Source organism: Sus scrofa, chromosome 3 (assembly GCF_000003025.6).
Source record: "Sus scrofa isolate TJ Tabasco breed Duroc chromosome 3, Sscrofa11.1, whole genome shotgun sequence".
NCBI lineage: Eukaryota > Metazoa > Chordata > Mammalia > Artiodactyla > Suidae > Sus > Sus scrofa.
Window position 1 is genome coordinate 14,344,670 of NC_010445.4, and position 27,882 is coordinate 14,372,551.

At 45.1% G+C, this 27,882-nt stretch overlaps 2 protein-coding genes across 2 annotated transcripts in view; both read left to right on the forward strand.

Moving 5' to 3' along the window:
- AUTS2 (AUTS2, activator of transcription and developmental regulator) overlaps nucleotides 1-27,882 on the forward strand; it is a 1,228,927-nt gene that overhangs the window by 779,231 nt on the left and 421,814 nt on the right.
- Nucleotides 3,689-14,774, forward strand: LOC110260079. Its single transcript, XM_021087984.1, has one exon. It carries the CDS (start codon nucleotides 8,135-8,137, stop codon nucleotides 9,044-9,046), a length of 912 nt encoding a protein of 303 aa, XP_020943643.1. The 5' UTR covers nucleotides 3,689-8,134; the 3' UTR covers nucleotides 9,047-14,774.

A 27,882-nucleotide genomic window follows, 5' to 3' on the forward strand; every position in this document is an offset into this window, starting at 1 on the left:
CTGGAATTTTATTTTATTTTATTTTTTGTCTTTTTTTTTTTTTTTTTTTTTTTTTTTAGCTATTTCTTGGGCCGCTCCCAAGGCATATGGAGGTTCCCAGGCTAGGGGTCTAATCGGAGCTGTAGCCACTGGCCTACACCAGAGCCACAGCAACGCGGGATCCGAGCCGCGTCTGCAACCTACACCGCAGCTCACGGCAACGCTGGATCGTTAACCCACTGAGCAAGGGCAGGGACGGAACCCGCAACCTCATGGTTCCTAGTTGGGTTCGTTAACCACTGCGCTACGACGGGAACTCCATAACCTGGCATTTTAAAGATGTATAGAACAGGTGTCCACTTACAGGTTCATTTAAGTTTTACAAAACATTTCTGCTTCCTCCTCGCCATGTCAGCAAAAAGAGTCTGGGATTTAACTAAATAAAACCTGGTGGGATATAATAAAGTACCCCCAAAAATATGGTGCATCAAGTTACTACTGAAAGGAATATTGAGGCCTAAGTGGTCTTCTCACTGATGCCTCCTGAACAGAGAACAGCTTTAATCTTGAGGCTCTGTGTAAATAAGCTGAGGGATTTGTGGGCTGAGGGATGCTGTGAGATGTATCCACCAACGAGAATGATCCCGTTTCACATCTGCACTTGTGTTTTAATGAAGGGAGATGGATGAAGGTGCAGAGCAGAAATGTTAAAAGCACCTGACCCTCTCTCTTTCCTTAGGAGTTTCTCAGCCCGGCTCACTTGGTGAGATTTTTAAAAAATTAATCCTCTGGAGTGCATCCTAAGATAGATGTGCTGTGGTGACACAGAGAAGAGGAATGGAAGTCAGAAAAATGTGTGGACGTTAAACAGTAAACCCTAAAAGTGTGACCATGAAGAAGTATTCACTGAGTCCCTTCTGTGTTTACTGTTGGGAGGGTTTTAGTAAAAACAAAGTAAGGTCTTTGCCTGCCTCAGAAGGTGTACTTTCTCTGTCTTCATTCATTCGTCTTGCTGTCCTCAGGGCCCAGAACACCTCCAACGCTTTCAGAGCAGAAGCCCCGTGAACGAACGGCTTTGGAAAGAGGCTCTAGAAAACACTACACAAACACTCTAAATCAATTACAGCGTAATGCCTTCATCCCGTCGTTCTGTCTAGCCCAAGTAAGGGATCCTTTGAAAATTGCCCTGAGGGAGCTTTTATTTTGCCGGAGAAGCTCTACAAAAGAATAAGTAAATGAATGAAGGAGTAAAAGAAAATTATCTCTCGTTCAATCCATAGACAAGATTATCCTAAACTTGCTCATTAAGACTTGTTTAGCCGTGCTTTTTATACCACTGTCCCTAAGTGCTTTAATCATTTATTAATTATTAAGCCTCCGTATTGCTTTAGGCGAAATGGAAACTTGACACTAGTTTGGAATGCAGTAAGTTTCTTTTTTATTCTTTTTTATTTCTTTTTTATTTTCCTCAGCGTTTATATGCAATCATAGACACTGCCCTGGTGGTACTTTTGTTTTACTGAGCCTCAGTCTAAATTATAAGTTAGGGAGTTCCTGTTGTGGCTCAGTGGAAACAAATCTGACTAGTATCCATGAGGATGTGGGTTCAATCCCGGGCCTCCCCTCAGTGGGTTAAGGATCTGGCATTGCCATGAGCTGTGGAGTAGGTCACAGATGCCTCTTGGATCTGGCATTGCTGTGGCTGTAGTGTGGATTGGCAGCCTGGGAACTTCCATATGCTGCAAGTGTGGCCCTAACAATAAATTAATAAATAAATTAATTAATTAAAGTTAAGCCACGGAGGTCATTACAGCATCATCTCCCATGGTGTCAGGAAAGGGGATTCTTCATTCAGCCCCAGTATCATCTCTGTGCCCTCACATTTGGGTAGAGAAGGGAAGGATGCCGTTTATAAAACCTGGTTGTAACTACACAAGCCACCTTCACATTTATGATAGAAATATTCTGTGAGAGTAAAGTTCACTAGACTTCCCAGTATGTATCACATTCGTCTTTATTTTGCATCATAGCATTTATGGAGACCACTGGGTGGGGAGAGCTCATTTGATGTGAGATCCAGAGATTTTATTCATTCGGCAAACATTTGCTGAACTCCTACTGTGTACTGTTCACCACTGGGGAATAAAACTAAGACAGTCCCTGTCCTCACAGAGTAAGTAATCGAGGCTGGAAGTCCAATATGAAACAGTGAACAGAATTGCCAAGGGATAGGCTGGGTGGAGGTAGTGGGCCTGTGGACCGAGGCTGGCAGCAGGGAGACTCCGAGTTCCCTAGTTCCCTGGGAATGCTAGTGGTGGAGCTGGAGGGACCACTTTGAGATCTCCTTTCAGCAGCTGAGCGTGGATGGTTCCAGTGGGATGCGTAGAGAGAGAGGCGTCAGAGAAGTTGGGCCAGGGGCTGGCCTCCTTCCAAGGATGGGACGGCCGGGGACCCCCCCGCCCCAGGATCAACAGTGATACCAGCTGAATGAAGACAAATGGGACACAAGAGCTGCCTTCATGTGGCTCCTTGCCAGTGCATTTTGAGCACCTGACGGCACTTACTGTATAGATGACCAGTTACCACGCGCCAGTCTAAGGGCTTTACTGTATTATAGTGCTTAATCTTCACAACTTTGTGAGATAAGCAGTGTTGTTCCCAATTAATAGAAGGGAAAGCTAAGGAATAAAGAGGTTTCCCAGCTAGAAAAAGGCAGGGACGGTGTAGCCGTGATGCAAGTGCGGAATTGTTTAACTGCAACACCTTTGCTCTTAACCGTGAGACAGTGGTACCTCCTTTGATTTAAATACATACATACGTACATGCATACATAAAAAAGCCCTTCTAAACATCCCAACACCAAGATAAGATTCCACGTATTTTCCTATTAGAATAACTTTTTTCTCTTTTCCCCTCATTTTCCTTCCGTATATATTTGGCGGACTCTTTTTGGCTTCACTTAAGCATCGTTGTAAATGATGGGAGTGTTAAATACTCGTGAAAATGAGAGGAAGCATATGAACTCTAATTTTTTCTTAGTCTAGTTCATTATTTTAAAAAAATTCTGGTTATAAGCCACCGATTGATTTAGTGGTTCGGCACAGCTTTGGGTGTGCTCTCAGACACCAAGCAAACAGTATTTCTAACCACACTGACAAAATTAGGCAATTCTATGTTTGAAAAATGTATTGGGCAGAAAAAAAATGAATGTGGACAAATAAATATCCACGCAGTTGGGACACAAATACAGGGAAACGCTGGTTTCTTGAAACATATTGGGTAAATGTACAACCACGTCACAAAAAGCAATTACACTCAAGAGAATTTATTATGATGTGTTTGCGCCCCAAGAATACTGCCCTATAGTTTATGAAGCATCTCCGTAATGAAGTCATTTGTTTCAGACACTATAAAGATGAAAATTTCCATGAACCCTGGGAAACTTATCTGGTCAATCCAGTTAGGAAAAAAAATGACTTTTTTATTTATCATTTTAACCCCCAAATTTGAAGGGACATTCAATAACTGTAGTAAAATCAAGAGTTACTTAGAAATTGAGTTAATTGTCTTGTTTTAACATTATGACTTTCACTTGTATAAACTCTGCCTGAATTGGGGCCTCCTTTTTTTTTTTTTTTTTTTTTTTTTTTTAATGGCTGCACCCACAGCATATGGAAGTTTCCTGGCCAGGGATTGAATTCGAGCCACAACTGTGGCAACTCTGGATCCTTTAACCCACTGTGCCTGGGTGGGGATCAAACCTACACCTCCGCAGTGACCCTAGACGCTGCAGTCAGACTCTTAACCCACTGTACCACAGTGGGAACTCCAGGGGACGTTTTTTAAGGGGAACAAATTCTTTGTAAGGATAATTTTTATGTGTTTTATAGTGTATTCATGTAGGTGAGACTAACCAAATCTTGATAAAATGAACTGAAGGGAGTGTAATTTGAATTGGCCAATCCTGATATTTTTCGGTTGAGTATGTGAGGTGGAAGAACAAGGCTGATTTTTAAAGTGCAGAAGGGCCTTCATGACGTGGTGTAACATCTCTGCAAAGCTGTGGAGTTTGATCCTCTGCATCCTGTAGCTCCTGGATGCTCCCCACTCAGCTTTCTTCATGTGGAGCCAAGATAAGGCAGCCACTTAAAAGTTAGCCTTATACCCTGGCAGAGGAGGTCACTGGAAGACGGCTTTGGCGATCCTAATCAAATGCCTTCCAGAAGTTAGATGGCTTGTTGTTTGAATCTTGGGACTTTCTCTACTGGGGAGTATCTATTTAAAATAAGTGAGATTGGGAGTTTCCGTCATGGCTCAGTGGTTAACGAATCTGACTAAAACCATGAGGTTGCGGGTTTGATCCCTGGGTTTGCTCAGTGGGTTAAGGATCCAGTGTTGCCATAAACTGTGGTGTAGATTGCAGACGCGGCTTGGATCCCTCATTGCTGTGGCTCTGGCGTAGGCCGGTGGCTACAGCTCTGATTCGACTCCTAGACTGGGAACCTCCATATGCCTTGGACGCTCCCCAAGAAATGGCAAAAAGACAAAAAAAAAAAATAAATAAATAAATAAATAAAAATAAAATAAAATAGAATAAAAAGTGAGACGCAAGCCAGTGAAAGAGTGTCACACATTTCTTTGGCCAAACCAAAGAAATAGGGTGATTTTATTGAGAGAGGCGGTCTGACCTAGGTGTTCAAGGGCATAGTTCCATGGTCCAGCTGGCTGGGTGTGAATCCCACCACTGCTGCTTATTTGTCGGAAGACATTGTCTAAGTTACTCACCCTCTCCGTGCCTCTGTTTCCTCTTCATCTCTGAAAAGGGTATAATAGAATCTACTTTATAGGATCAGTAGGGATATACATATATATTGCTTCGGACAGTCCCTTCCTCCTGCTGAGTATAAAATAATACTACACCATTATTATTTCTAAAGTGCCAAACTTGAAATTTGCAGACACCTCTGCAATGGGCTCTAGGTTGTGATACAACCCGTGCCTCTGCAATGGCCCAGGTTGTATCCCAGTGCCATTGGCTTCCCTGTAGATACAAGTTCTTAGGCAAGGGTGGGTGGTAATCAGTTGAGTCCATGCAGTCCTGTCCCCCAAACAAGACAGAGGCTGTGGACGTCAGCCTGACTCATGCATGCAGGGAGTCTGAGGCACTGTGCTCAGAGGACAGGCTCAGGCAGACGTGGGTACTAGGAGTATCCTGCTAGCAGTCAGCATCATGGAAGATGGCACAAGGCCAGGTAATGCTGAATCCTTGGTCCACTTTTGTCCAGAGCTCAAAAGATAAGACATGATCCTAATTTTCTTCATCCTTTTGGTCCAAGGACTGAACATGTCCTGCCTTCCTTTGATGTGATTCCAAAGTCTGGCTCAAACGGGAACCTCCCAGCAACATCAGCCTCTCCCCTTCCTAGCTTACACCAGTTAGAGCCCATTCTGGAACTGGAGTTGGAGTTCATGCCACAGACATTGAAAATGCAAACAGGGATATTTCCCAAAGGAGACGTGGAGTACTGTTTTACCAAAAAAATTGGAAGGGTGAGGTGAAAAAAACAGCAGATGTCATCTGTGCACATATGAGGGTGACGCTGAGATAGTGGTGTTCTCCAGTTAGCACTGGCTCAGAAACCAGGTTTGCGGAAGATTCAGGTCTGCGGGAAGGCCGGTCCACAGTCCACCTTGGAGACCGAGACAGGCAGAGCCAGTGGAAAGGAAACAGACATTGGAAAGAGATAATATTCCCTGGGAGTCTGTTCTGTGCCAGGGTCCTCACTTTGTGGTCTCATTTAAGCCTCCTCACACCATGAAGTAGAACTGGGGGTTTCAAGTGGTTGGAGATGAGGATAAAGATAAATCTGGAGTCTCCCAGGGCAGACTGAGGAAGCAGGCCTCATAGAGGGGAACATGGGTGCCGAAGGGCCGGGGACATGCAGGCAGGTTAAAAAGGGGCTGCTCGGGGTTCCAGCAACACAGTTTTCTTTAGATGTGAAATGATGAATCACTTCGTTGTTTGAAAGCAGTACAGCCAGCCAGCCAGCCACGCCACGATCTGGATCTTGCAACCCACCTATCTTATTTTTCAACCAGGAAAATCCTTTTAAAGAGATAGATGTGAATTCCCGGTGCCGTGTATATATTTGTGCCACATTTAATTTCATTAGCTATAATATCACATAGCTGCGCTGATTTAACTGCTCTGACCAGATGGTAATGCCGTCTGAAGAAAAATGGTTCCACGATGTAATTGAACATGTCCTGTTGACAGAGTTACAATGACCCATTTTCCCAATTAAATATAGGTGATTCAGTAAAATCAACACCGGGTCTATTTCTCTGCCACCACGTCTAGCTCAGAACAGAAGGGAGGAATCGTGCTCCAGGGCAGACGCGCTGCACGGGTGACGGAGTATAGCCTGGGGGCAGGAATAAAGGCAGGCCTCCCCTCCCACTCTGGGCAGAAGAGAAGTGGCTGTTGATACCTAGATTTGGCCAGTGACCAAGGGGAGAGGCTTGGCTTTCTTAGTTACGACCCTTCTGAAAGTGATGATGAAAGCAGACGTGAACATCATGACAAGTAGGCGGTACATTGTGAAACATGTTGGCCTCTGAGTGGAACCAAGTGTAGCAGAAACATGGGTGTTGACTCTGGGCAGATGAGGGTGTTGGTTTTTATGACTGTTTTCAATCAATACAATTCATGTATCAGAACAAGCATCTGATGAATCTGTCACTAAAAATATTTTTGCATGTACTGAAAAAAAAAAAAATTAACTGTAGGCTCTTCCAGGCCTTCCTGATCTGCTTATGTAACCACAAAATGTACAGGTTTAGGAGTTCCCATCGAGGCTCAGCAGAAACGAATCTGACTAACATCCCAGCAGGTTGGATCCCTGACCTCGCTCAGTGGGTTAAGGATCCAGCGTTGCCGTGAGCTGTGGTGTGGGTTACAGACACGGCTCGATCTGACGTGGTTGTGACTGTGCCACAGGCCAGCAGCTGTAACTCCAGTTCAACCCTAGCCTGGGAACCTCCATGTACTTTGAGTGCGGCCCTAAAAGGACCAAAAAAAAAAAAGAAAAGAAAAAGAAAAGAAATGTACAGGTTCAGTAAAAGAAAGAAAAAAGTCATACTGTGGCGTTGGAACTTTTCAGCAGGCTCCCTGGAGATGCTGATTATCTCTAGAGATGATAGGAAGTGAGATGTTTTTACTGAGAAGGTGGAAAACGGCCCCTGGCCGTGTGGAGAAACTTAAAAGATGCGTGGCTTCACTTAGGCATCTTCCTATCGTGTGGGTAAAAATCTGCAGTCCGTCTCTCCTCTCCTCGCCTGTGGACAAGGTGAGAATTTGAAAATCAAAAGGACCTTAAAATCCACGCAAAGTCAGCCTCTCATTTTACCCTTGAAGAAACTGAGGCCCGAAGAGGAGACCCACATAGCTCCAGAGATCTTAGGGTGGGCTCCCCAGTGTCTCTTCTCTCTTCACTGATTTTGTTTCTGTTCCGGTGCTAAGGGGCTGCTGGGGAGAGGGGAGCAGATGGAGGGAAGGGTGGAGTATGAACCTGTTCCCTGCCTTCACTGCTAGTCACCCCAAAACAGCTTCCTTTCTGTCTATTGTATACATTAAGGTCTCATACAAGAATTTATTTAGATATTTTTCTCATGTCAAAAAGTACAAAGTTTGGCGTCCCTGGTGGTTCCGTAGGTTAACAACTCGGTATCGTCACTGCTGTGGGTCTGGTTACTGCTACGGTATGGGGTTCAGTCCCTGGACTGGGAATTTTTGTATGCCGGGTGCAGCCAAAAAAAAAAAAAGGTATGAAGCTTGAAACCCACTATCCTCAACCACAGAATTCTTTTTTTTTTAATTTATTTATTTATTTATCTATTTTTAATTGTTATTTCCCCACAGGAATTCTTAAGAGAGTATATGATGCCCATGTGTCTTCACTCCTGCCCCATGGGTCTTAGATTTGGGCTTCATTATATCTCCTCGTTTCCTAATTCATAAGACAGAAAGTAAAGCAACATCAAATCTTCTCAGGGAGAGGATATTCAGCAAGTAGAAGGAAATATTTCAGGGTAGTTGAATGTTCAGGCAGTGTTTAACTTTGTCACCGTCCCCCGTTGCAGTTCGATTCGGAAAATGAGACTTAGCAAGCAGAGTCCTGGACGTCAGTCCCTGCTCTGCAGGAAGGTGCCGTTTGACCTGGCGCAGGCCCTGCAGACCGGTTCAGAGAACCGTCATTTTCACCTGAGGGGGGACGTGGGCGAAGGTGGCAAGCTGGTCCAGCTGCTGCAGGCGCACATCCAGGCGGGAAGCTCCCTCCGAGCGCATCAGCACCAGCCTCCTGCCTGCGTGGACCTTCACCCCGGCCTCCTCTCTAAAGCTTCTCTGCTGGTGACTCAGAAACCTGACTGTTCATTTTACACATGTTTTGCCTTTGATTCATTTATAGTGGCCAAGTCTCAAGCCACTCTCTCTGCTTTTTGCCCTGTGGGTGGGGACCAGCCTCTGGTTCCGCCCAGCAGGCTGAGCTTGGAGAAGCAATCACAGCCCCCAAAGATGAACTCCTTTGTCCCTGAAAGGGGCCTTTCTAGGCAGCTCCCCAGGGGCTACTGCTCTGTTCTCCCAAGGCGTCGTGATTGCCTCTCCACCCATCCCCAGAGGAGTCTGATTGCAGCTCTGCTCTCCCCGGGCCTTGTCTGTCTGTGCTTTTTACCCACTTCCAGCCTGGCTCCTGAGGGCCTGATTGGCCTCTCCAGTTCTCCCGGAGCACCAGGGTGGCTCTGCAACTCGTCCTCAGCTCTCTCGGCCATCAACCCTCTCTCCCTTTGGTTTTGGGGTTTCCTTACTCTGAGGATTCCTCCTTTGCATACACATACAGCCCACCTTGAAAACTCCTCTGGGTCTTTCTCACAGCACTGCTTAATAGAATTCCCACCTTTTCCTAAACCTGACTCGCCAAGTACCTCTGACTCAGACCAGCCAAGCAGGGCCATGTCGGCCATGCCCTGTTCGTTTCCCTCAAGCTGGGGGAAGGGGCTGGAGGCATAAAGTCATGAGTGTGCTTGCTGGGGTGGCAGCAATGAAGAGACACGGTGTCCTCAGCATGCTGGTGGAGGCCGATAGTCTCCTCAGCAGAGGGCTTGGAATAGCTATAAAAGCATAATCGCAGGGGGCAGTAGGCATGAAATGCATGGCTGCACACTTAGTTCTTAGGTAAAAGAAGCGTGGGTTTCCACACGGAGCCCTTTGTGATTTCCAGTCCTGTGTCTTCCCAGTTTCTTAAAGGACTCCTTTGCTCGGTTTGTCTAACGGTCATGGCCTTGCAGAATAACCTCAGGAGCTGTTCTATTCCTTGACCTTCTGCATGAGCCTTGGGGAGCTGGTTATGGTGGGTGGGGAAATGGAGAAGATTCTTCAGACATGGCATTATATAGATTTGTTCTTCCAAAGAAAATTGCCTTGGGGATAGCCCTGCTAACATGGTGGGCCGGGCTGTATCTTTGAGGGGACAGTGGAAGGTAACTTGTGACATTTTCTCAGAATTTTTTGTAATCCGTGATTTTTCATTTGAGATTTTTCTTTCTGAAGAAGATGCATAGCTTGTTCATGTAATTCAGAATTTGGATGTTCTGGGCATCCTACTGTGTCCTTCAAAATTCAGTAAAGGTGTGCTTGTTAGTCTAAGCCATCTTTTGTAAGAATCTCATCTGTTCCCATCTGTGCTTAGACTCCCTGTTGTGTAGTATTTTATCAGCTGACCTGCATTTGTCATGTAAAATCTTATCGTTTAATTTTCATTTTATTCCTCCTCGCCTCTGCATAGCCATCAGCATGGGATGACTGTGGTGACACCTTTTCAGCCTAAAGCAGACACTGGTATTTAGTCGCCTCTGTAGCCTTGGTGGAGGCATATGCAGTTCCTTTTAGACCTTTTTTCCCAACACCAGGAAGAGCTCCCTGATCCCCACAGTCAGCTCCGTGGACTCCTCTTCCAACCTCTAAATTCAGTGATGCTTCACGTTATGTCTCAGTACCGTGATGCTGGAGAGAAGTTCCATTTAGGATTTTCATTTCACAGGTTAGACAGCAGGACCTCCTACTATATTGGATTTTTAAATAGGTTTATTAATGCTTTCTACTCCAGAGACTTGGAAGACCTGGATGCCTTTTAGATAAGAAAACTAAAATATGGTAGGCTGGCTTTCAAAATCACAGTGCAAGTTTATATCAGAATTACTTGAACAACATTTTTTGTGTATCTGTTGGGTATATAAGCCCGTGCGGTAGATGCCCAGGGGATTACAGAAAGGGGTGAAAGTTGCAGACCCTGCCTTTAAGGGGTTTCTGTGTAAGAGAGCAAATAAAGTATAAATAAAATTAAACTCATTCAGCGGTGATGAATGAGTTTAAACCACTAATTTGTGATGTGAGATTTCAGAAAATGAGAGAGAAATTGTTTTCTTTTTTCAAAAAGATAATTTATTGAGGTGAAGTTCACATAACAAAATTAACAATTTAAAACGAATAATTTAGTGGCACGTAGTACATACACAGTGGTGTACAACTACTACTCTACCCTGTTCTCATCACTCCAAAGTAAAACCCCATATCTGCTGAACAGTCTACACTGATTCCTCTCACTCTCCAGCTCTTGCAGCCTCTGATCTGGTTCTGTCTCTAAAAGTTTATCTGTTTTGGAGATTTCATATAAATGGAATCATACAATTTGTGACTCCTTTGTCTGGCTTTTTTTTTTTTTTACAATATTTTGGAGGTTCATGCATATTCTGTTATGTATCAGTACTTCCTTTCTTTGTCTAAATAATATTCCAGTATGTGTATATACCAGAATATGTGCATCTGTTGATGGATGTTTGGGCCGTTTCTACCTTTTGGCTGTTTTTAATATTGTGCTATGAAAATGTGTGTACGTGCACTTATTTGAGTATCTATTTTCAGTTCTTTTGGTTATATACCTAGGAGTGGAATTGCAGGGTCATATGGTAGTCTGTGTTTAATTTTTTGAAGAATCACAAAATCAGTATGGAACCTCATTGTGGTTTTTCATTCGCATTTTGTTTTGGTTAATGATATTAAGGATCTTTTTGTGTGCTTTCATGTGTCTACATATCTTCGTTGAAGAAATGTCTGTTCAAGTCCTTTGTCCATGCTTGAATTGGATTGCCTGTCCTTTTGTTGTTGAATTTTAAGAATTCTTTATATAGTCTTGATACTAGAATCTTATCAGATATACGATTTGGCAATTTTTCTCATTTTATAGAAATTTTCACTTTCTTGCTAATGCTCTTTGTTGCACAGTTTAAAATTTTGATGAAATCCAGTTTATCTGTTCTTTATTGCTAATTTTTTATATATCTAGGAATTTACTGCCAAATCCAGGGACATGAGGATTTATCTCTATGTTTTCTCCTAAGAGTTTTATGGTTTTAGCTCATATGTTTAGGCTGTTGATCCATTTTGTGGTAATTTTGTATGTGGTGTGAGGTTGGGATCCAACTTTATTTTTTTCCATGTGGCCGTGCATTTGTCCCCACACTATTTGTTGAAGGGATCATTCTTCCCCATAGAATAATCTGGGCATCTTTGTCTAAATCAGATGGTCATAGATGTTTGTTTCTGGATTCTCAGTCCTATTCCGTTGGTCTGTACTGCTGTCCTTGTGCCAGTACCACACTGTTTTGATTGCTGTCATTTTATAGTAATTTTTGAAATCAAGACATGTTTGTCCTGCTAACCTTATCCTTTTTTTTCAAGGTTGTTTTGGCTTTTTAGAACTCCTTACAATTCTATACAGATTTGATGATTGGCTTTTCCATTTCTGCCAAAGTCCATTGGAATTTTGATAGGAATTGCATTGAATCTGTAGGTCCCTTTGAGTAGTACTGACATTTTAACCATATTAAACCTTCCAATCCATAAAGTGGTATGTCTTTCCATTTATTTAGGTCGTCAATTGTGTAGTTTTTAGTATATAAGTCCTGTACCTCTTTGGGTAAATTATTTTGTAGGAATTTTATAATTTTGGATGCTAATTGTAAATGAATAATTTTCTTAATTTCCTTTTTGGATGGTACATTGTTGGTGTATAGAAACACAGCTAATTTTTATGCCTTTGGTCTCATGCCTTGCAACTTGGCCGAATTCATTTTATTAGCTTTGGGATTTTCTATATGTGAACTCCTTTCATCTGTCTATAGATATGCAGTTGTATTTATTTCTCTTGCCTAATTGCTCAGGTTAGAACTTCCAGAACAGGGTTCAATAACAGCGGTGAATGTAGGCATTTTTGTTTTATTCATGGTCTTAGAGGGGAGAAATTTCAGTATTTCGTCCCTGAGTATGATGTTATCTGCGGGCGTTAGATAAGTGCTCTTATCATGTGAAGGAACTTCCCTTCTATTCCGTTTTCTGAATGTTTTTATCATGAGAGGATGTTGGATTTTGTCAAATGCTTTTCCTACACCATTTGAGATGCTCATGTGGCAGGTAGAATTTTACAGAAAGAGGAGGAGTGGATTGATAGAGAGGCAGAGAAGTGTGGAGTCTGGAGAAGTAAGTGGCTCAAGTACAGTGTTAGTAATGCAGCTGGTATCTGTGAGGATTACTGCACAATCTGAAGTCATTGGAAGAGAATATAGCAGAGCAGAGGGTTAGCTAACAAGCCCAGAAAGGGCATATTTTGAGAACATTGGGAAGGACCTTGAGTGCCAGGATGCCTTGAGCTAGTAGAGCTTTTTAGGGTCTCTCAATTCGGTCAAACTAGGAATTTATGATAGCTCATTGTTCTCTACTTTTGTGTCTCTACTTCTGCTTTTCTGTTGACTTTTTCATTTGTCTAACAATCCTTCCTTCTTCTTTCTCTTTCTTTTTTCTTTCTTTTTTTTGGGGGGGGCGGGGCACACCTGTGGCATGTGGGAGTTCCTGGGCCACGCATTGAACCTGGGCCCCAGCAGTGACAATGCTGAGTCTTTTAACTGCTAGGCCACCAGGAAACTCCCACAATCCTTCCTTCTTAATTTTGGTAGTGAAGTGTTGTGTACATTTTATGAACAAAGGAAATACTGGATTTCTTCAATACCATGTGATGAATTCTGTGGTTTTTAAAATTTAGGATAAAAACAAAGTTAAGAAGTGAGCCAACCCTTTTTGGTGGTTCATTTCAACCTTATGTACAGAGACGGACCTGGTAACAAGCCAACAGCTTTTGTCAGGGCTGTAAATTAGACTGGAGGGAAGAATGAACTGCACATTCCTCAATCCTGGGCCAAGGTTCCCGAGATTTCTGCCAGCCCTCTTCCAGACAACAGCATGGTTCCTCAGCTGTCCTTCTAGTAGGGAGACAGATGGAACCTCGGGGGCTTCCTGTTTAGGCGTCTCAGAATTCGGAGTTGTTATGATGTGTGGGCTTTGAAAATGCCACACTTTAGGGAAGCTGAGCTTTTGCATCTCAGGCTTTCTTATACTGAACATGTGTTCCTTTCCATCTTCATGGCATTAATTTTTGTTGTGCGCGTGCCTCCAGGCCTTTTCCTGAAATCTCAACAGAGGATGGGTCCTGGCTTTGCTGGAAGCCAGGCTCATTAAGTTGCTCAAGCGTTGCCTTGCTGCACACCCTCTCCTGCCTGTTCTCAGGCCAGCCCCATTCCCCTCCTTCCAATCTCGTTTCGTTAGTCACTCTCTTCGCCAACAGGCAACCATGTCATGGGCTTCTTCTCCCTCCAAGGAGTGGGCCCAGACCTAAGGACCAGCCCGTCTCTGTCAATGACCAGCACATATCAGAGATATGACTATTTAGCTCTCTAACCACGTGCCTCTGTCCTCTCTAGAAACCTTCCAACATACTGTTAACCCAAGTGCAGGGGCGGAAGAGCCCAGGAGCACCTGGGACAAATGTTAATGGCTTGTTCATTAGGACACTTCATCAGAGGGTTCCAGCTGTTGGTGTCAGGAGGTGACAATGAGGCCTCTCTTGGATAAGAAGGATGTGGAGATCCGCAGAGATCAGAAATGGAAAGATGACTGTGACTCAGCCATCAGAAAACTACTTGACGTCTAAGTTTTAGCCAACAGCAGGGGTGGCTGCATGGAAAATGCACACATACATCCATTGTTGCAAGGCCATAATTTCCTTAGCACCGTCCTCAGGCTGTATTAATGAAGAAGCCAACTGTGCGTGTCACAGTGCTGGCCCTGTATGCAGCTATGCAAGGATGCTTCTCAGTTAAATGGAGTATGGATATGTAAAGTGATTAACTAAGACTTGACAGTTAACACAATTCTTTAATTGCAGCAGGCATCTGAAGTAAATAAGTGAGTCTAATTGTTGAGAAAGCCTAGAACTAAAAAGCTTAAATTTTAGAAGCAAGTCTTGCTGTTTCACATTACAAGGAGAAATCTTTCTTCAAAGATTCACAGGCTTTTATGCTGGAGTATCTAATATAGATTTTATTTTTTCTTTTTAATAAAAAAATTGGCTTGCTAACCTTGAAGAAATCCATACTCGTTATTTAAAAAATTGAACAATATAAAACAGTATCCAAACCAGAAAGCTAAACCCACTGACCCACCCCAAACCTGTCAAACATGCTTCATTCCCACAAGGTGACCACTCTTAGCTTTTCTCTGTCACCTTCCTGTCCCCTTTTTTTTTTTTCCCTTTTTGGTCTTTTTAGGGCGGCACCTGGGGCATATGGAAGTTCCCAGGCTAGGGGTCGAATCAGAGCTGTAGCCGGCAGCCTACACCACAGCCACAGCAACATGGGATCTGAGCTGCATCTGCGACCTACACCGCAGCTCAAGGCAGTGCCAGATCACTGACCCACTGAGCGAGGCCAGGGATGGAACCCACATCCTCATGGATACTAGTGGGATTCGTTTCTGCCGAGCCACAACAGGAACCCCATCTTCCCGTCCTTTTTTAAAGCACAGGTGTGTGTGTTCAGTGATAGCGTCACATTCATGTTGATAAACACATGTTTTCCATGATTAGCTTTTCCTACAAGGAAGGTGATTATTAGGCCCTTAGCTTCTAGAAGACAAAAGCTGACAGCCTTGCCTCTTGATTCTGCCTACTGCAGCGGAAGTACGCTTGCTTACTGCTCACTGCTTTCAGCTTCACCTTTTAGACGGCTTATTTTTATTGATTTTCATGCCACCACCAATTAGCCGTTATGTCTTCACGTTCAGAATTTATTTCTTTTGTTTTGGGGGAAATTCTGTCTGCCACCGAGAGCCCATTTGAGTAAGAATGCCTTTAGCAGAGGGAGAGCACCAAGACGGCCTCCCTGGTTTTTACAGGGATATTTGCCTTGGAGGCTGTAGCTCTTAATTAAATTAGCTTCGTGATAACTTCTTTCCATGGATAGTTGTATGTGTGAACATCAAAACGCTATATGCTTAGTAAAATAGAAACATATTCTGCAACACAACTTTTCCATTAGAGGCTTACCTCTCTGGCTCGGCGTCTTCTGTCTCAGTCTTGTTTTGTTTTGAAGTTTGGGGCTTGTTCTTGGATGGAGTAAACTCCATGCATTGACTGTGGTGTTGGCTACTGGTTCAGAAATCCAGTCCCTGAAGACTTAAAACTCAGCAGACATGCACAAGGTGGGCTCCTGCTTTTGCTCAAGTCTCTTCATCTCCAGGAACTGAATTTTTCATGCAGTAATTAAAATTTGTAGGTCAAGCCTCCCATGGCACCGTTTGCTGCTAATATGGGAAAGCAGTGATCAGATTCGCTTATGCTGCTCTTCAGTGAGCTGAGACTTAAAGGATGAAGGGTGACATTTTCCCCCATTTTGTAAATTAATGCCATTGATCTGCCTAACAAGAACAAAGTTAGGCTTCAAAATACCAAATGATAAAGAGATTAAGACTTTAAATGGCTTTCCAAAAGGCAACCTCTATTGTAAGGCTCCAAGCTGACTATTGAACTTTCAATTAGAATTTCTAATAGGCTATTGACTTAAATGGATAAAATGTTGCAAGTGATAGCTTTCAAGATGACAAAGATTGCTTCTTACATTCTGGAATATTACTTTACCTAGCGTTTACCGTTCTGAAAGGTGAATGAGAAGAATAATAAGCGGTTGGCCTCCCTCTGTGGGAGTGTCAGCTGCATCTCTGCTCTAGTTTTCTCAAAGATGAATAAATGCATTTTTAAAAATAAATGCATTTTGGAAATACTTTCTCTTTCATATTTTCGAAACATGGGCTCCATGAACCCTTTCATGGCACGGATGTCCCTTAGTCTTTGACATCGCAGCAGTGTCTTCTCTTAGGAAAAGCAGTCCACGTGGCATGTATTTTTTTCTGTGTGCCCACACAGGCGTTCATGCATCCTTGCATGTACGTCCGCAGTTGGGACTCCAGTAGATGTGTTGTCTGTCACTGCTCTCTGCCTCAGTTTACTGTTCTTAGAAGCTACGGTTCTCCTCTCCAGTGGGCTCCCAGGGAAGTGTGACTCTGTCTGGGCCATGTTATGAAACACTAGCTCTCATCCATTTTTTAAATACTAATTTTTTCAAAGACCAGCTACCTCTTCTAGGATAAAGGGTTAATATTATGCTTATGTTACAGTGCATTAAAAACTCTAATTAAAACAGCATTACATTCCCATCTGCCAATCTCCAGTAATCTTCTTTAATTGCAGTAATTAAACTATATTTACATGTTCAGAATACTTGTAATTTAGCAAATTGCACTCTCTGCTCTACATTTAATCAAACAACCAGTTCCAGTATATTTAGTGTGGAAAGAAGTAATTTCAATGTTTTGATTACTATAGCAGATTTGACAGAGTAAGTGCCCCTCTAGTAGAGGGCTTGAAAGGGAAGGCAAACATGAAATATAGTCATGGTTTTGATTGTCATGTGAATGCCTAATTACATGTTGGAGGATTAACTATTGAAGGGGATCATGGTTGCACTTGATGTTTAGCTCCAGCCAGCATTAACAGAGAGCAGAGACTGTCTTTTAGGGAAACTGGACAAAAAAGCTGAGTTTTCCCTATAAAGGTTGGGAGATCATTGGAAAACTTAGTGAAAATGTTGCCTGAATGGTGTAATGGCCATGGTGTCTCCTACTTGTGACGCTGAAGCCTGCTGTGCGGTCTCCCCAACTAGAATCCAGGAGAAATTCAGTGACTGGCAGCCCAGCGAAATGTACGTGCTGATGGCAGGTCCAGAGTAAGTCCGTCCACGGATCTGTCTTCTGTGTTGTGTCTGGGTGTGCTCTGGAGAAGACACGAGGTTTCCTGAAAAGACCTCAACAGGAGAAGTCAGGCTCCTCTCCTTCCTTTCATACTGACCATTCCGCCTAACCCATTTCCCCAGCCCTCCTCAGTTTCCTCACTTTAAAAATAGAAGTAATAATGTCCCGCATAGAAACAACCTCTTCGTCACCCTAAAAGTATTTTCTTGTAAATACTGTTCGCTATTGTTACTGTCTAGTTGCACCAGTGCAAGAGTATCTGTTTCTTTATCTGTGTAAATTTGACTGGGATATCGGGTATTTCTCCCACATCTCTGCTTTCTAAAACATGCTAGTTTATTCAACATAGGATTTGAAGTAATATTCTCTCCTCCAGTAGCTTCTTTCTTATGAGGTGATGTTAACAGCTTTTCCTGGAATTTGTCTCTCTCTTCACTTCTAGGCCATCTATTGTAGTCATAAGGATTATACATTAATGAAAATGAAAAGACAGTCTAGCCCTCCTGTCGAATACCAATGATGAACCTTGCTTCTTGACCACGTGGAAAGAGCAAGGTCCTGAATTGTTAAAAATGATATGTGGGAGTGAGAACCTGAGCTTTTCTTTATGGTTCTATTAGTAACCTGCTTTATCGTATTGAGTAAAATATGATACTTCTTTAGATCTTAGTTTGTCAGAGACCAAGTAGAGAATGGGGCTTGGATTTTTGGGTTTTGTGGTTGTTGTTCATGAAGAAGTCAGATTTATATTAAAAAAAAAATCTTGACCGGAAAAAATATGAACTGTGGACTGTCAGAGAGGGGCCATTCGGTTCAAATCTAGACCCATTTCTGTGTTACGTTAGAGAGAATTTAACTGCTAATGACTTAACATCTTTCTTCTTCCTGCTGCTTATTTAGAAAGAGATTCTGATTAATTTATGATGGCTACCTTTAAAAGTGTATTGGATAAATTAAGCCTTATGGTGAAATTCAAAGAAAAATACTGCTGTTAACTGCACAAAGGAGGTTTGAGGGAACTAGCAATACTTTGAAAGGAAAAGAAGTAATTTGAAGTTGGGGACAGGACCAGCCAGGATTGAATAATGTCCAGCTTTGCCAGTTAGCTATTTAATCCCAAGAAACCTACTTCTTCTTGAGCCTCTGATGTCTCATCTGAAAAATGGGAATAAATATATACATGGGGACCTCACTCTTAGTTTAGTCTCTCCCACTCCCAATAATGTGTGTTCACCTGTTGTTAGACACACACCACACACTCACACACACTCAGGCACCATGGTAACTTAAAAGCCTTTGGCATAATATATGAAGACAAATAACAGTGCACATTTTTCTTAGAAGAATGCAGCACAGCTGTCAGGAGAAATATGCATGAGGCACGATTCTTCCCAAACCTTATTATAACCATTTGTGGTAGTGCCTTGCCCTAACAAGTTCTAGTTTCTGAAATTGTTAACAAAAGCCACAACCAAAGGATCTAAATCTTGCTAGTTCTTTCACACTCTCTGCTTAGAGGTGCTAATGAGCAACAGAATAACCTCAAAAAGGCCCTCCTTCCAAACTTCCTCGAGTCATGTTATGGGTAATTAAGAGCAGGCTGTATGAAACACCTGCATGGCAGCCAGCATCTCTGCTTTCCAGGGGGGGTGAGGACACAGCGTTCAGCTCCCATCCTTGATCCTCCCTGGAAGTTCCGAAGCTGAGGTCAGCATCACTGCACATGTGCATCTTTGTCTCCCTGATGACCTTCTGCCCTGAGGAAGGGAATGGGCATCCTCCATCCAGAGAGAACCTCTCGCATTTAATGCCAGAGACAGAAGTTCTGCCTTTTACGTTTCTCCTAATTTCACACGTCTTTGCCGCACGTAGGATCTGGGCTCCTGCCAAGGGGACTGAAAACTCCTTTTGAAAAAGTGCTTTTGAGGGGGTGTGAGAAGGGTGTGGAGCTACAGAGACTTCTCATTCGTAGTGTTCTCTAACTGTCCAAGGGGACATGAGATAGAATACATGAAACTCGAAACCCTCCTCTGAACTGCTCTTTTCTAAGAAAGCATCACGACAACCCTCCTCCTAATAATATGGCTGATTTCCTATTTTCCCATGTTTGCTTATACGGTATAGTGTTTACTGTGTAATGAGTTTATCGTATAATAAGGAACTCTGATTTATTAGCTCTTCATTATTCTCATTCCATCAGCTTCCTGATAAATGCTGCAACCCTGGGCAGGGACATGAGTCTCAATCAGGTGATATCATTGCTTTTTAATGAACTCTTCTCGGAGTAACAACATTACATGTGAAATTCCTTATCCTGCATTATTAACGGGCCCCGGAATAAAAGGCACAAAGGCCCGAGAAGGCTGCCCTGAGAAATGGGGCAGAATTCATTACCAGTTCAATACACTGCTAGTTAGCACTCTTTGATCTATCATACTTAGCCTTCCAAGACAGTCAGAGAGCATGGGCGGGGCGGAGTGAACTCCATCTAGCATGTGTAGGCGTTTGGTAAGGGCGGCTTCAGTGGCGTCATGCCTAGCCTGACTGCTGGAATCCAACGTAGTGACAACTTGCTCAGAGGGGGCAGAAAAAAAGAAAAAATGTGATATTTCACAACCTGAGAAGCGAAGCGCTGAGATAGTTGGGGCCCAGCTCTCATTAGCCGAATGGTAGATTTTTCTAATTAGTTCTTTCTAGAGCAATTAGCACGAAAGAGTCTAATCACCTCATGTGAAACCAGTCTAATGCTTGGGAAAGAATGCCCTTGGCTTCTCTTTCAGATTGGATCTTAGGATTTTCGCTTCACCTCCTTACAGAATGCAGCCTGTTCGTGAGCACAGATCTGCAGAAGGGGCTCGGCACTGACCGCTTGCTGACTCTCCGTGGTGGTGCAGCTGGAGAAGGGGCCGAGAGAGGTTCATTCGTTGGCAGTTAGCAGGGTGTCCCTTTAACTAGAAAATCTGTTTTCCTTGATTTCTTTCATTCAGAAATTGGGGATGAGGGCCTGGAACAGCTGCCCCTCCTGAGGGCATGAAACCTACTGCACGTTAGACTCAGAAGGCACTTGGAGGCCCGGGCTGGCGGCCGTGATTTCTCAGCCTCCGCGGCACAGACTCGCCATCACTTTGGGCTGCCCTGTGCCTTCGGAGCTCTGTCTCGCCTCCCTCTCTCTGCCTTGGAGTGCTCCCTGGGTGCCACGTTTGATTTCCAAGTGTTCTCACATTTCTAGTGCCTGTCCATCACGTCACAGTTCTTTTTTATTTTTTTCTTTTCGTTTGTCTTTTTGCCTTTTCTAGGGCCACACCGAGGCATCTGGAGGTTCCCAGGCTATGGGTCCCATGGGAGCTGTAGCCGCCTGCCTATGCCACAGCCACAGCCACGCCAGATCAAAGCCACGTCTGCAACCTACACCACAGCTCACGGCAACGCCGGATCCTTAACCCATGAGCGAGGCCAGGGATGGAACCCACAACCTCATGGTTCCTAGTCAAATTTGTTAACCACTGAGCCACGACGGGAACTCCCACTTCACAGTTCTTAAGTGAGCCAGCTCTGGGTGTCTCACTTGGTAATGTTCACATGTAACTGGAAAGGAAACTGGAATCCAGTCCCATACCATATGAACTGTTGTCCATTTGGGGGCAAGCCACTTGCTTGCAAGAAGATAAACGAGAAAATGCTTAGTGTGTGCCTGCTGATGATGAGCCTGGGCACCCTGGCTCACCAGGCTGGAGAGGCTAAGCACATGCAGGTTTGCACGGTCTCTGCCGTCACTGCTCAGGAGAACTTCCCAGGATGATGAGTGTTCCGTGCCTGCACCATCCAGGACAGTAGCCACTAGCACCTGCAGCTGTCAGACAATTAAAATGTGAGACTGAGGAACTGCATTTTTTTTGTTTGTTTGTTTTGTTTGTTTTTTTTGCTTCTTAGGGCCGCACCTGGGGCATATGGAGGTTCCCAGGCTAGGGGTCTAATCGGAGCTACAGCTGCCAGCCTACACCACAGCCACAGCAACTGGGGATCTGAGCTGCATTGGCGATCTACACCACAGCAACGCCAGATCCTTAACCCACTGAGCGAGGCCAGGGATCAAACTCACAACCTCGTGGTTCCTAGTCGGATTCCTTTCCACTGCGCCACAACGGGAGCTTTCAGAAACTGCATTTTTAATGTTGTTTAATTTTTATTCATTTCCATAGCCCATGGTTGCATAGTTGGAACCAGGTCGGACAGGGCTGGTCTAGACCTCTTCTCCCTCCTGTGCGCCTCGGCCTGCACACGCACAGCTGCGCTTGCTCAGACAGGAATCTTGCTGCCCTCCGCTCCCCCTCGTCCTCCTCTCTCCTCAGCCTGGCCTTCGTACCAAGCAGACTTTGCTTGGTGCTATTAGGTGTTCAGCACAAGGCATGCTTTGGGCTTGTGTTAACCATAGCTCATCCTGTGTTCTCCCAAGCCAGTGTTTTGTTCTAACACTGGAAAGGACCCTGTAGTTTTTAAAGTAGCCAAAATACGGGTTGGTTTCTAAGGGGAGAGGCGGGAGGAATCGGTCCGCTGAATCTCATTGATGGAAGCTTTCAGATCTCAAAGATGAGGTGATATTGAACGCCTCTCCCAAGAGCTAGATTAAGTAGATGCAAATGGCTTTTACAAACGCCCGGTGATGTTTTAATTATAGTTAATTAAAGTAAACAAAAATGGAATATTTAACCATCTTTATCAATGATGTTTAACAAATGTGTTAACTTTGCCGGCAGTAGCCAGCTACACGGTCGTGAAACTGACTCTTTGTTCACACGGGAGCCTGGGTAGATAGACCGACCTGAGGTATGACCCGTCTGAGGGAAGTCCCATTTTGTTGCTTTGAACCCTGGGATTGAACCTGTTTAAAGGAGAAAAGAAAGAACACTAAGGTGGTATATTCAACAGAATACACATTCATTTATTCTACGGAAAAAAAAAAAGTGTCGAAGGCCACCCGTGTGGCATGAATCGTGATGGTCTCTGGGGATGAAGAGATGGAGAGACACTGGGTACCCCCAGCACCGGACACACAATCAGTTGAAGATCATACGGTCATAAGTCTCGTCATAGACGTGAAGACAGGTGGGTGGTGGCGGGTGGAGGAGGAGGAGCTAAGTGGCGGCCTGAGGGGAGGTTTCTAAGGTGGAAACATGTAAGGCAGATTTTATATTTGTATATATAAGCGTAAAGGAACAGAAAGGAGACTCTTAAGAGAATGCCAGGGTTTTCTAGGGATCAAGGGCAGGTGGAGCTTTTCTGAAGGGGAGGGTGGTACAGGACAGCCCAGATGTGTTCAGCAGCTGGGAGCAGAGGAACGCTGGCATTTGGTACAAGGTTTGTGGGTCTGAGAGATGGAATGAAAGGGTAGCCCTCCCTTGGATCCTGCAGGGGAGTATCTGCTGTGGGTGTGGGGGAGTGTTAGGGTTTGATGCCAGCATCTGGAAGCATAACAAGGCCAGGAGTAGGATGAGGTCGGAGAGGCGCCGCAGGTGCAAAGCCTAAGGAAGCACTCACTCAGAAGGTCAGGCAGGTGCAAGGTCCTTGCACGACCCTGAGGTGGTGACCTCCTTAAATTGCGTGCCATGGGGGCCTCGCTTGCCTTGCCCTGTTCCTGGCCCCGAAACGTGACTCTCATTTCTATGCAGAGAAGGGGGTTGAAAGGGAAGGGGATTGGATGCTTGTGGTCAGCGTGTGGTCTGCAATATGATGGAGGAGGCAGAACAGAAATAAAGGGAGACACTTTTACAAAGGAAAAGCAGAAGGACCTGGTGGCAGAGAAAACATGAGGCCTGTGAAAGAGAGGAGCTGAATTATCCTGTCACTGAGTTTCAGGGATTGTTCTGATTTTTCAGTTCCTGCCCTGTTCTGTAGTCACACCCAGTTCAAGTCCAGCCTCTGCCCATCTCCTGAGTCCGACGCCCTTGGCTGTGTTGTGGGAGAAGGCCATGAGAGCTGGAGTTCTGAAAAGTGTCTGCCTTTAGGCAGATCTGCTGTACTGGAGGGTGTTAACACATTCAGTCTTCTTGGCTCTCTAAATTCAGTGACCTTATTTTAAAAGATGATCAACATGGCTTAGAACCTTCTGAGGATTAGGAGACATTTTAGCAAGTTTATCAAGAATAAGCAAAGATGACATTTGGCTTAGCAGTATTTCCCCCCTCAAAAAAACCATTTGCTTTGGCACGAAGCTTTTCCATTTGACAAATTTAGAATTACCAATACTGCTTGAAACTCCCTCCTTCCTCCACACTCTGGGACGTTTTCAGGAGAGACTCTTTTTTTCTCAAAGGCAGCCAAGAATATAGTCAATTGGGAAAACATGCAAGAAAAGACATCCTGGCTCCCGGGCCGCCTGTTGCACTTCTAGCCTGTGCCATTGCTTGTCTCGGATGAGTGAAAGTGGGGGCGGGGGTGACTGTTTGCAAAGCAGGGTCTAAGGTGCCTTGGACTCGGAGAAGTTCGGGGGCAAAGCCCTCTGTACAGCAAGCCTCTCCCCATCTTCTGGAGCCTTCAGTCTTGCCTGTTCCTCCTCCCTGCCGACCGAAGGAACTTGGGGAGAATGCTGGGTACTCTACAGAGGGTCGCTGTGGTACAGCCTAATACTTGTCCAGCATTCACTGGGATTAGAATCACAGCATCTCAGAGCTCATGAGTGTTTGAAGGTTGTCTAGTCCAGCTTCCGTCTGGAAAATCTCCCTTCCAGCTTTTCCTGGAAATGGCTGAAAGGCCCCCGTAGCCGCCTGTGACCAAGGGTTCATTGCCTCTTATCACGATATTCATGAGTTAACCTGTCTCCTCGTTGTTCTCTTTGGTGGTGATTTTCTTTGTAGTGTGTCATGCTTTGCAGCCCTTGCCTGTGTCCTTTTAAAGTCCCCTTATCCCAAGAACCTCCCTGTTTAGCTCCTGATTGATTCAGCCCCCCCAGGCCCCTCCTCCCTGTGCAGTGGCGCAGACTCAGAGCTCCTCCACCCCCGAACCAGCGTCCTTCCAAAACCTTTTACGAGGAAAAGGAGACCTTGGTTTTTCCTAAGAATCATGGTAGTAAGACTGTATTTTTCCTAAGAAAATGCTTCCTTTTATTTTTCCTAAGAGTTTCCTAAGACTTAGAAGCAACCTGAGCAGATAGGGGTCAGTGGCTTGCTGACTCTGTACAGGCAGGTGCCCCAAGATGCCACCCCCTCCCTCCTGCCCCGGTGAGCTCCGTAAACCCGTCGCCTTCTGCGTGGCCAAGAGTCCACACCGTCCCAGTGCCCTTTCTTTCCTGGGCTGTTGTCTGGCTCTGTGCACGACTCGTGTTTGGGGAGCCTCTCTTCCCTCCAGCCACATGCAGCGCTGGTGACTCCTCACACTGTTTTGCCCCAAGCCTTGGTTGGCAAGGCTGCTCCTCCCTGTCCCCCCCACCCCTGCCCCGCAGTCACATCAAGCTCACTGAGGTGCTGCTGCCCAGCGACAGCCCTGGTCCCCTGATCCCTCCCCGCCTCCCCCGCTCAGTGCCAGCTTTGAGATGTGCTGTCACTAAGGCCTCCCATGACACCCGAGCACGTCTCTGTCACAGGTCATACACTGTTTTAAAATTACTCAGGTGTGCGTCTGCCACTTCCATTAGGCTGTAGTGTCCTTGAGGACTGGCGCTGCACTTGTCTTTGGGACCGCAGTGCCAGGCCACGTCCCAGGTGCTGCTTAGCCAGCGGGGGCGTGTGGGAACGAGTATTCCACAGCGCCTCCCGCCTCTGTCCTCTCCTCAGCATGGATGAGAATGGGTGAATCCGGGAGGCAGAAGCCAACCCCAGCCATCCAACAGCCCCTCCCAGGCTGGGACACCCTACCATGTGGGGACCTGTCCCGGGACCCCTGCTCGGCCTCGCCAGCTGCATGCAGCTCGCGTACCCAGAGCGGGGGCTGGCCCTGGGCAGAATGGTACAGAGGGATGTTTTCTACGGGACTTTGCACAGCGCCCTGGGCTCCCAGACCCCCGTGCCAGGCTGGCTCCAGGCCACAGCTTCTTCCTCCTACCCTGGCAGCTCCTCCTATGTCTTCGGCTCCAGAAGGCCACACCCCCACCCCAGCGGTGTGTGCCATTCTTGCCACTCTCTTCTCTGCTGGCTCCTATGATCTTTTCCTGCTCCTCTGGGTGGGAGCCCTAGAGGCTTATCAACAGATTACTTGTAAGTTTCTTAAGTAGTCCAGTTATAAACCAGCTCGTCAAGGGGAAGGGAAATAGCAGCCCAAGGAGGAGTTTAGAGCTGGGCTTGGAGTCTGGGCTGCAGAGTCAGACTGAAGGTGCTTGTGCTCGTTCAGTCCCCACCGGGTATCAGCGGGATCATCCCTGTGTTTACTGGTAGGAAACTGAGGTCCCAGAAGTTAAAGGTAACTTTATAAGACCATTCATCGCTAGTCATTGGCCAAACAGGATCATACACTCAGATCTGTCCTGTCGCTTCCCTATTCAAATGAAGCCACTGAAAAGCTGATCTGATTGATACGTGGCTCCTTCCTACCTTTCAATCTCCTTGAGCTACGCTCTGTGTGATGTTGCTTCTGCCCACCCTCACCAGCATCTCTCCGATTCACTCTTCATCAGGCAGTTGCTCCCTAAGAACTCCAGCTAAGTGGCTGTGAATGCATGGGATTTCGTCCTGTGGCTTGGCACACCCTTTTCTAGAATCCAAGTATGTGCCCTACGCCCATCCTGGAGAGCCAAAGGAATAGGGAGGCATGTAAAAAACACGAGTGGCTTCTGATGAAAACTTTTTTATAGCAAAAATGGCTGAGTTACTCACTAAAAAATTGAAGTTGTTTTCTTTTCGCGGCCGCACCTGGGGCATAGGGACATTCCCTAGGGATTGAATTGGTGCTGCCGCTGAGGCCTACACTGCAGCTTGTAGGCCTCTCCTTAACCCGCTGAGAGAGGCCAGGGACCGAACCTGCATCCTCACGGACACAAGATCAGCTTCTTAATCCCCTGAGCCACAACGGGAACGCCTTTTATTTTTTCTTTCTGAAGTGTTTTGTAGTCATTTAACTCCCTCACACCCGCTATGGGGGAGGTACTCCTGCAGCCTTCCTCCACTTTACAGATGAACAGACAGGCCTGAGGAGGATGAGTAACTCGGGGGAGCAGGGCCCAGACTTGACCCCGGGCATCGGACTCAGAGCCCTCTGCTCCAGGCCCTCTTCTGGCCCCAGTTCCAGGGTGGTGACGTGGGGCAGCCTGTGGGCTTAGTGAATGTGCCGCTTGGTGCACAACAGGACAGGCCATGATAAGCACTTGAATAAGAGAATTTCCGTGAGTGATTAAAGTCAAAGCCAGGATTTAGAGCTTGAGCATTGATTGTTAAAGGATAAATGATATTTGGAAGGTCTTACTGGATTTGATTAAAGTGAAACTCAAAAACCATCACAAAGATGATTATTTACCAGTGGTGCTTGAAGGACTTTTTTCTTTTTTTTTTTCGTGGCTTGAGTCATTGGCACTCCATTGCTTAAAATCTCTGTTTTCAAAACCAGAATGTAATGGATCCTTAGAAAACCAGAGGTTAGTGCCTTCTTTGGCAAGCTGCTTCTGGGCTTTGTTACACTGAAACGTAATCACCCTTTGAGGACTGAGATCTTGTTTTATGGGTTTTTTTTTTCCTCCCATTGTGCCTAGTATCTTGCCTTATACATAATAGATGTTCGAGATGGGTGGACAGTCAGAAATTACTTTATATTGCTTCAGAGACTCTGAATTTAAGGAAGAGTTGATTTCTGAGTGAAGTATGTTAGCAAAGATTGCTTAAGCACACACACAAAAATCTTATTTCTCTTCTTAATCGCCTGGATGCCAACATCCAGGTCCCAGTCCCAGTGTTATACTCTATCAAGCTGATGTTTTCTGGAAGAAACCAGATATGGAGGAATAGCAAGCCCTGGGACAGAGGCTAGATCTCTTCTCCTGGCTGCGACAAAAGGTTAGACGACAGCAGAGGCTGGATCAGGATTGGTGGTTGGAAGTAGGCATTTGAGGCAAACTTGTGATTTCAGCTCACAGCTGGGCTAAATGCTCTCCATGTGAGAGTAGGAGTGGGCCATGCCCAAATGCCAGCATTGATGGGCCAAGCAGAGGAGAGGTGGGTGGAGTTAACTAGCAAACAAGTTTCCCTGGGCATTTAAGAGACCAATTCTTTTTGATAGCTAATGTTTACTGAGTGTTTACTACATGCGAGGTGTCATTCTGAGCACTTTACCAATATTTCATCCTCCTAATCATATGTGACAACGCTTATTCCCATCTTACGCATAGAAAACTGAGGTGCAAGAAGTTTAAGGAACTTACCCAAAATGTCACAATTTGTAAGTCCTGGAGCCAGACAGTCTGACTCTAGAGGTCATGCTCTTAGCGCTGCACAGAGGTGCCAGTTCCTCTGGGTGGTGTGTCTTGGTTGTCAGGTTCCTTTGGCAGCTCTGAGAAACCTCACTCTGACAAGGTCAGTCCACGACTTATAATGACCACATGCCTACAGCTTCCATCAGTCCAGTGACTTTTCTTTTCTGAATCTTTGGCTGCCTGCATATGATTTTCCTCTTTTCCTAGACTATAAACTCCCTGAGGGTAATGCATCTATCCCATTCATTTGTATTCATTCATTTTTAGT